The sequence below is a fragment of the Megascapheus bottae genome, chromosome 8 (assembly GCF_031878675.1).
Source record: "Megascapheus bottae isolate mThoBot1 chromosome 8, mThoBot2.hap1, whole genome shotgun sequence".
Classification (NCBI taxonomy): Eukaryota; Metazoa; Chordata; class Mammalia; order Rodentia; family Geomyidae; genus Megascapheus; species Megascapheus bottae.
Genome location: NC_143516.1, coordinates 32,191,559 through 32,201,069, shown reverse-complemented (window position 1 = coordinate 32,201,069; position 9,511 = coordinate 32,191,559). Strand labels below are relative to the sequence as shown.

The following is a 9,511-nucleotide window of genomic DNA, read 5'->3' as shown; positions in this document are numbered from 1 at the left end:
AATACAATCAAATAAAGACAAAGACTTAACAATGTCAGAATAATACTTTGGTATTGCCTATATTTTTGTAAGACAGATATTACCAGCAAAAATTCCTTCCCCTCAGAAATTTTATTTTATTTTCCCAGTCCTGGGCTTGAGCTCAGGGTCTGAGCACTGTCCTTGGACCTTCTCAAGGCTAGAACTCTACCACTTGAGACTCAGCAACACTTCCAGCTTTTTTCTATGTGGTACCGAGGAATAGAACCTGGGCCTTCGTGCATGCTAGGCAAGCACTCCCGGCCCTGCCTCATAAATTTTAGAACAGCACATATACATTGAAGATTGTTTTATTGTCAGAAAATTGTTTTACGAAGTTATGGAATTTAAATTTTATCGAATTGTCTGTCAGACAAAATTAAGTCTAGCTTTTATTGCATTTAAATAATTATATAGTAAAATCATTTTAGGAGACCAATGACTTAAAATACAATATTTTGGCAAGTCAACTAAGAAATAAGTTATTCTTTACACCTTTTATTGACAGAAATGTTTTGGATTGTACATTTCCCTTAACTACATGCATGTTACACATATCAAAGACCATGTAAGATTAAGTTTTAGTTGTGAAATCATATAAGATGATATCAGGTCAAAATATAACCTCAAGATATTAAAGCCTTCTGCAGCTCTAAAACTCTGACCTAACAGCAGAGATAGAAACTTTGTCCACTAGTGATGCTCATGCACTTTCCTGATATCTAGAATTCAGCCTCAAAGACCACTGATCTATAAGAATATAGAGCTACTTGAGGATGCTTGATTCTGTGACTTGGTGAAAGAAAAAAAAATGAAAAAGGTCTGAAGATTTTAGTGTTTCAAATACAACAAGGGCTTTTAGAAATAATCAAGCTGCTAAAAGAACACTGGAGAGCACATGAAGGAATTTTCCATTGACCAAGCTCTGACACTTTGAGCATCAACAATAAACACAGGTAATCCTAACACAAAAATCAAACTGTGACAGAAATTTAAATTTTTACTAAGTGGGGGAGTTTTTATATTGAGTATTTTTCTACAAATTATTTTATCTGTTTGTAATATTTAATAAACAGCAGTTTCTATTTAGGCAACAAAGAACAAAGAAATGGTGCTTCCTGTACTAAAGTTGAAATAACAGAAATAATATGATGCATGATGGGCATATGTAGTAGCCAGGGACAAGACAGCTACAATCACCAAGAAAGAGACAATTAGGTACCATACTTCAAAATATGAACCATATAATGTCCTAACTAGATAATGTAACCACAAAAGAGAACTGAGAATCTCAATAAAGATAGAAAGTTTAAATGACACTAACAATAAATCAAAACACCTTGGTAACAAGCCAATAGGTACTGTCAGCCACAAAAGACAAATACATTATTACTTCAAAAAATACCACTTTCAAAGAAATCAAGGTATATAGGCAGGGAACCCAAATATAAGAAAGAACCTTAAAAGTCTAACATAAAAAAGTCAGCCACCTCATCTATATGATCACGCCATGGTTACACCAAGAGAAAGAGAACACTGGCCAAGAATCTAGACCCTTTTTCTTTAATTCTAATTTTAACACACACACACACACACACACACACACACACACACACACCCCTGAAATATAAGAAAGAAAAAAAATACTGGAAGATTAGAAATTCAGTAAAAATACATTGGAAAGTTCTAAACTAGACTCATAGTCTTGAAGTTTTAGAATACGATTAAGTGAACATGCAACAATATATTCTTTAATAACTGTGTATGTAGGTGTTTTGTCAGCTGCTTTAGGTATTTAAAGACGTTAAAAGGTTTATGCATACTAAATTTGCTCTTAAAGATTTTTCAGAAATTTGTAAATTTTGGAATTAATGCTTACATACTCAAAGTAGTTTCACAAATTTTTGTTTCTCTGTATGAATTTCAGAAAGTGTTTTTTCTTATCTTTACCACTTGAGCTATATATACAACTCACAAAGTGAACATTAAACAAAGTACATATAATTCTGAGAATTGTGCATTATGCTACAAACATAATTCCAAAGACAAAGTCTGTAATGATGGGAGTTCTAAGAGTTTAAAAATTTTAATAGCATGTGAAGTTTGAGTTTGTAATGATATAGTCCTAAGAATTTAAGAATTTTAATAGCATGTAGAGTTTGAGTTATCTATTCCTACCAAATAACCTGCTTAGTTTTAAAATCAAATACATCATAGGTTGGCAGGACCAAATTCCTATATAACCACTTGGATGGATCTCACATGACACATGATTGAAATGATAGCTCTTTCTCTCCCTAATTGCATGATTTATGTTGTGTTAAAGCAAGGTCCCCAGGAGCAAGAAAGAAGCAGAAGCATAAAATGTTGAGGGGGGGAATTCAAAAGATCAGAACTCCAGAAAGTTATTTGACTCATTGCCAGATCATGAACTTGTAAAGATGCCTTTCAAAGTCAGAACAGCATTAATCTAGCACACGAGAAGAAACACAGAAGTACTATTAGGGAAATCACATGGTTTTGGCAAATCACTCCAAATGACAGTTAATATTATACTTAGCACATACCAGGTGGAAAATAGAAGAAAAAAAAACAAGAAGAACTCATCCACCTGTTGGTCTTATATGGTCTATGTTCTTGGCATTATTTATTGATGAACAAAAGTGACTTAGAAAAGAACCCCCTTCCCTATTGAAAAAATGGACAGAAAGAACAGACACAGCTTTAAGAGTATAAGTACTAAAGCTGCAAAATTAAGCACATTAATGGGATCACACTGACCTAAATTCATTATATACTTTCACAGTTCTAAAGATATAAAAGCTGATGGGGAGTTGGTATTTGGGATGGTCCTCAGTATGAAGTGTGGTATGTATGTTCATAAACGCCACAATATTCTCAAGGCACTTGGTTGAGGTGAAGAAATTTGACCAGAAAGCTTCACATATCATGGCTTTTTTTTCATCTCTTCATCCCAATCAAAATCTAATGCTTCATCATCATCCAGTTCTGAAAGAGCGAAGAGAGAACTTTTGGAAACATTCATTTTCTCGGGGGGGCCCTGTAGCTGAAAAGAGCTCCTTTTACTGCCGAGCACTAGAGCTGTGGTTGTAGCTAGAGGGCTCGGGCCTCTTTCAGCCCAGTTCTCCCTTTCTGATTTAGATTCCGGTGAAGTAAAGGAGAAGCTTGCCAATCTGGCTAATGTGCCAGCATGAATCTTGCTGCCTTTATTACTGCATGAAACCTCTTCCTTTCTGTTATTCTCACAAGAAAGATGAGAACTCGGAGTCTTGTTCCTAAGCTCCAATTCAGGCTGAATAACCTTCTTTTCAGCCCCACATTCCCTTTTTTCTCTTGATCCATCTTTCTCTGGAGGCTGCCACGACAGCTCCTTTGTTTTATACTTCTGCGGATTGGAGCTCCTATTTCCTGAATGTGATGTCAACTTTTCTGGACCTTTCATGGGCAAGGCTGCTTCTTTGCTTGTTTTGTGTCGGGGAGTTTCAGGACCATGAGCTGCTGTTTCAGTTGTGCCAGGAGACATGTGGCTGTGGTCTTCAGGGGAGTAGATTAGTTTTGACTTCCGTTTGAAAGTAAATTTTGCCAGTTTGGCCAGTGGAGGAGTTAGAGTCTCAGCACTTTCAAATTTAGACTCTTCATCCTGAAGAAGAGATTTTGGTCTCTTTTGGGGGGACATTTCTGATGTTTGTTCTGGTTCAAGTTCGCAAATGGCTTGAAGAGGGGAAGGCACAGTGGGCTTTGAATTTGCTCTGGGAGTACTTGTATATGACCCCTGGGCCTCTTTCTTTCGAAGATTGTGCAGTCGGCTGGGGACATGAAGAGTCTGTACTGATTCTGGCCCGGCAGTATGACTTGTCTTTTCAGACACTAGAGTTCCTCTTTTTGCCTGTTTACCTTTGACACAGGATGGCCTCAGTGGAGTATCTGTGCCTCCTGGTGATAGAAGCTGCCCAGCTTCTAATTTGCTCCTTTTTAATGGCTTACTCTTTTCTCTAGATATGCTAGAGGTTTTTAACAACATATTCTCCTCAGGTGTTTTGGGAGCAGGAGGCACAAGACTAATGCTTTTCTGTTCAATCTGGGGGGTTCCCATTAAGTTCAATGGGTCAAAACCACCACCTCTACTCTCTCTGGGCTCGGCTGGAAGTTTCCTGTTTGTTGATCTATTTGGCCCCGTACAGACTAGAGGGTCTGCAGAAGGGTTTCCCCCAGGACTGCTGATAGCAGGGAAGGCATGGACACCACAATTTAGTTCCTGCTGTGTTGAAGTTTTTGGTTCTTCCTTTGCATCATTTCCTGAGGACCCTGGCACAGTTTCTCCCTCTACTGCCTGTGGCTGGGGTTGGTGCACATTCTCATTCTGTAACCTGAGGTGGAGACACATAAGGAAAATATGTAATTAAGAGAAAGAATCTGCTTTAATCTTTCCTTTTGTTTCCTAGAGGCCATTTGAAAGGGTGGAGTCCAACCTAATTCCAAGTTAATATCAAGTATACCTATTGGGCCTGGACACAACTTACTGTATGGAGTTTTACTGGAGTTCAAATCATTTCTTCCTGAACAAGAGTAGGGCATTTAAAAGCCATAGGATGCTACTCAGAATGACCAAAGATTTCACAGGTTAAGACCAAATTAGTCCCTAACATTTTATTCTATTCAAACATCAGAGGCAAGGGTTGGGGATTAAGCTCAGCTAAGCTCAGTGGAAGAGCCCTTGCCTGGCAAGCTGCAAGACCCTGAGTTTGGTTCTCAGTGCTGGGGGGAAAAAAAAGAATCTCTGGAGGCAAGTTCTGGGGTTTCGTTTCCTCTCTCTTTCTTTCTTTCTTTCTTTCTTTCTTTCTTTCTTTCTTTCTTTCTTTCCTTCTTTCTTTCCTTCTTTCTTTCCTTCTTTCTTTCTTTCTCTTTCTTTCTTTCTCTCTCTCTCTCTCTCTCTCTCTCTTTCTTTCTTTCTTTCTTTCTTTCTTTCTTTCTTTCTTTCTTTCTTTCTTTCTTTCTTTCTTTCTTTCTTTCTTTCTTTCTTTCTTTCTTTCTTTCTTTCTTTCTTTCTTTCTTTTGGCTGGTCCTGGGCTTGAGTTCAGGGCCTGAGCACTGTCTTTCGATTTTTTTCAAGGCTAGAACTCTACCACTTGAGCCTCAGCACTACTTCCAGCTTTTTTCTATGTATATGGTATGGAGGAATTGAACCCAGGTCTTCATGCATGCTAGGCAAGCACTCTAATGCTAGGCCAAACTCCCAGCCAAGTTCTGGGGTTTCTAAGTCTTCTTTATTTGTTTGGTAAACTGGTTACACATTTAGTGTTTCTCATCTTTCTTTTAATTTAATTTTATTATCAGGGGTTACATTTGCAAATGTAAGGTTTTTCTCAAAGTTACCCCTCTCATTTTTCTCCTACTTTCCCCCACAACCCCATTCCCAAGTTGTAAAGTTCATTTCCAGCAAATTGTCTTGTGATTATCAGTGTTCATTGGATACCCTTTTTCCTTTGTCTCATCATTTCTTGTTCCCCTTCCGTTCCCTAATTCAAATAAACATATATATAATATATATATAATATCCAATACAGTCTCAAAGAGCAGAAGAAAATTATCCTTTTGTAAAAAGGATGAGCATTTTAATTCAACTTAAAACTGAAATAACAAAGAAAATGAAACTGGAGCCAGGTATGGTGGATCATGCCTATAATCCTAGCCACTGAGGAGGCTGAGATCTGAGGATCGAGGTTCAAAGCGAGCCCAGCCACTAAAGTTTGTGAGACTCTTATCTCTAATTAACCACCAGAAAACCAGAAGTGGTGCTATGGCTCCAGGGGTAGGGCAGTAACCTTGAGCTGAAGAGCTCGGGGACAGCACCCAGGCCCAGAGTTCAAGTCCTAGCATTGACAAAAAAAAAAAAAAAAAAAAAAAAGAAAGAAAGAAAATGAAACTGCAAGTTAGTCTACATTATTAGATTTCATTCAAAGTCCATTCAATTTATTTAAGATTTTTTTTCTGAAGATCAATGTAAAATACTCAGTTTATCTCTCATGTGAAATGTACAAGAGACTTGTAGCTCTCTGCAAAGCAGTTGTAGTTGTCAAAGTTCTTTTGGTAAAGAGTATGTTCTTACTAACTTATACAACACATTTCTCCCTGTGTCTAAGATTCACATTGCTTTTTTTGGGGGGGGGGGACTGGTTGGTTGTGGTGCTTGAACTCAGGGCATGAACACTGTTCTTGAGGTCTTTTGTTCAAGTCTAGTACTCTTCCACTTTGAACTATAGCTCCACTTCTGGTTTTCTGGTGGTTAGCTGGGGAAAGAGTCTCACTAACTCTGCTGCCTGGGGTTGTTCTGAACTACTACCCACAGATCTCAGCCTCTAGAGTAGCTATGATTACAGGCATGTCCTATCAGTGCCCAGCTTTTATCTACATTTTTACAACACATAACAAAGCTAAGTTGTCCAACACTGTTCTGTAATTCCTGAGTTGTTGCCGCAGCCAACACAATGTGGAGCAAAGGCAAGCCATCATATCTGAGCCAGTCTGAGTTTTGGCCTCTTGGAAAAGTGAGCATTATAATGGTGTGTGGTCTGTAAGCCACTGAGTTTTGCAATGGTTGATTATAGAGCCACAAATAACTGAAACAAGGCCCCACAGATAGGACAGATGGATTTTTCTACTTAGTTTACATTTACTTTATTTTACTTTGCGATTTTTTTTTACTTATTTCTATTTTTTATTTTTTTAAGCAGTTGTAAAAGAGGTTTCAATTCAACATGTCAATTTACAAGTATAATGAATCTTAGTTAATGTCACCCCTTCTAATCTATTCCCTTACTGGGTTTCCTCCTCACCTTTCAAGTCTTTGAAGCTCTTCACTTAAGAGATTCTGAAGTTCCAACTTTTCCAGAATGAGTTCACACTGCCTCTGGTACTGTGCTTGTGGGTTTTCAGGAAATGAAGTATGGAGAGCATTCACGCCTCCTAGCAGAGCACCTCCCTGAGGAGAGAAAACACTGGGGAAAGACAACAGGCCAGCCTTCCTAGGGTGAGACATAGTAGGGACTCCTGAACCGAGGTAGCCACGGCCAGTCACTACACACCCTCATCCTGAGAATCAGTCAGAAACCCTTTATAACATCCAACAATTGTCGCTACCACTTCCGGTTGGTAGTCATTTCTCCTTGAAGCCACACTGTCACTAAAGAGAACATGACATACCAGAGGAAAGAAAGGGCTGAGACCTTTTCACCAAGGGCAAAAGCAATGGCAATAATAGAGGAAAGATCTCTATGACATTTCTTCTCTTCTTATAAATAATTATTTTTGGATATTTTTTTTAGGAAGCATTAGGTTAGAATATGGCCATTTTAATAACTTGGATTTCTTTCAGTGGTGGTGGTACAGGGATTTCAATTTAGGGCATTGTGTTTATTTGGCAGGAACTCTACAGCTAAGCCACACTTCCAGTCCCTTTCTCTTTTTGGTCCTGGTTATTTCTGAGACAAGGTCTTACTTCCTGTCCAGGTGTCTGCCTGGACTGCAATCTACCTTAAGCTCCTGTGGTAGCTGGAATGACAGATGTGCACCATAGTTACAGTTTCTTTCTGTTGAGATTCAGTCTTGTGTAGTTTTTTTTTTTTTTTTTTTTTGCCTAGGCTGGCTTGCCATGATGATCCTCCTGATCTCAGTCTCTTACATAATTAGAATGACAGGCATGTGCTACTGTCCCAGTTAAGGGCTGAGAAAGGGACATGAAGACAGCCTTACCTGCATAGAGGACTCCATTACTGATACCACTGTAATAGCGTCTTCCAGGGTCACAGTATTGCGAAACATCAGGCGGGCATGAGCTAAGGGAAAAGACACATTTCTTAAAGGAATATTTGAGGCAATAAATGTAATTTTTTATGTACTACTCCCTCAAAATTACATTTTATGAATTAGTTACTAATCACAAGTTAGTTTCACTAGAACAAGCATAAACGTCTACATTCAATTGGCTTCACAATTGTTTCCTTAATAACAGGCCTGATGTTTCTTCTACATAGCTTATGTAATTTTATATATTCATATAAAATGTAGTTTTGGAGTTCAGCAGAGAAGGGTCATATAAACATATTTAATATTCAGCAACTTCTATTACTTTTTAATCTATTATTGAAATACACAAAATTAAAACTCATTTCTCATCTCTGTCACTTCTTTTTATCTATGATTTGTAAGTGTCTCAAAGCTACTAAACTAGCAAGCCAGATTACGCAGGTGTCTTACCCTAATACTAACTATAAGTCCTTGAAAAACAGTGAGCTCCATTTGTTTCATAGTACCTTTTATTAAGCTTATATGATGCTTTTACCTCATGTGAAATTCTTTTTAGAAGTAAAAATAGTCAAATGTTAAAAGCAAGTATTAGGCAAAAAGGGTTTGAGATCCTCATTGGCTATATGTGTGCATGTAAACATTATGTTTTAGAGATGGGACTTACATTGGTAGTTATATCACAATATATATATATATACAATATGTATCACAACTGGGAATTACTTAGAAAAACAACAAGTGCTAATGGAAAACAACTCTAAATAATAAACTATCCCAGTCTGGAAATGTGGCTTAGTGGTAGTCTGCTTACCTAGGATACATGAGGCACTGGTTTTGATTCCTCAGTGCCACATAAACAGAAAAAGACAGAAGTGGTGCTGTGACTCAAGTGGTAGAGTGTAAGCCTTAAGTGAAAGAAGCTCAGGGACAATGCCCAGGCTTTGAGTTCACGCCCCAGGATTGGCAAAAGAACAACAACAAATCAGTAAACTATCCCACTGAAAAATGCACACATAGCTGGTACTGAGAAATAAAACATCAGAGAGAGCTTTCTAAATTAATAATATCTTTAATTATGGGAGATACAGAGATGTCACTAAGGAAGGACGTTATATTTTTGACTCAACCCCTCTAACTGTGCTCAGAATTCAGGACCTTAATTCACTTATCTATGAATAAGAATAATCCTTGGTGCTGACCCTCATGCTGTGCATACAGTAGACATTCAATAAAAGCACCCTTCGTTTATTCAAACAAACCTTCTGCTAATCGGATCAAGCTTTCCAACAAGCGGATGGTTGTCCGGGCAGCATTCCGGGAATCACTCTGCCTTTGCATCTGATAGTACCGGAGAAGAACTTGGTTCCCCTCATCGGACAGTGTGGGCTGGAGATTCCTAATGAGGCAGAAGTAGGTTTTCATCTTCTCCATGCTCCAGAGGTTCTCTGATTTGCTTGGGTAACCTACATATATCAGGTGTTGGATCAGTAAAAGAACAGGTAAACATACTATTATGAGGGACTGAAGAAAGTTCTTGCACTTTTGTGTGTGTGTGTGTGTGTGTGTGTGTGTGTGTGTGAGACTACATTTACTCTGAATAGTACAGTTTTTGTTTTGTTTTGTTTGCTTGATTTTGTGTCTGTGTTTGAACTTAGGGCCTCAGTTTTTT

The 9,511-nt window shown here is 38.1% G+C and overlaps 1 protein-coding gene across 2 annotated transcripts in view; it reads right to left on the bottom strand.

Annotated features, from left to right (window-relative positions):
• Positions 1-475: 475 nt before the first annotated feature.
• Mcm9 (minichromosome maintenance 9 homologous recombination repair factor) overlaps positions 476-9,511 on the bottom strand; it is a 67,361-nt gene continuing 58,325 nt past the window's right edge. For both annotated transcript variants that reach the window (XM_090338215.1, XM_090338216.1), the window contains exons 10-13: positions 9,102-9,305; positions 7,789-7,871; positions 6,873-7,018; positions 476-4,406 (exon numbers count right to left, since the gene is read on the bottom strand). In XM_090338215.1, the coding sequence (XP_090194341.1) occupies positions 2,966-4,406; positions 6,873-7,018; positions 7,789-7,871; positions 9,102-9,305 (1,874 nt within the window). In that variant the 3' untranslated portion in view covers positions 476-2,965. The remainder of the gene's footprint in view (positions 4,407-6,872; positions 7,019-7,788; positions 7,872-9,101; positions 9,306-9,511) is intronic.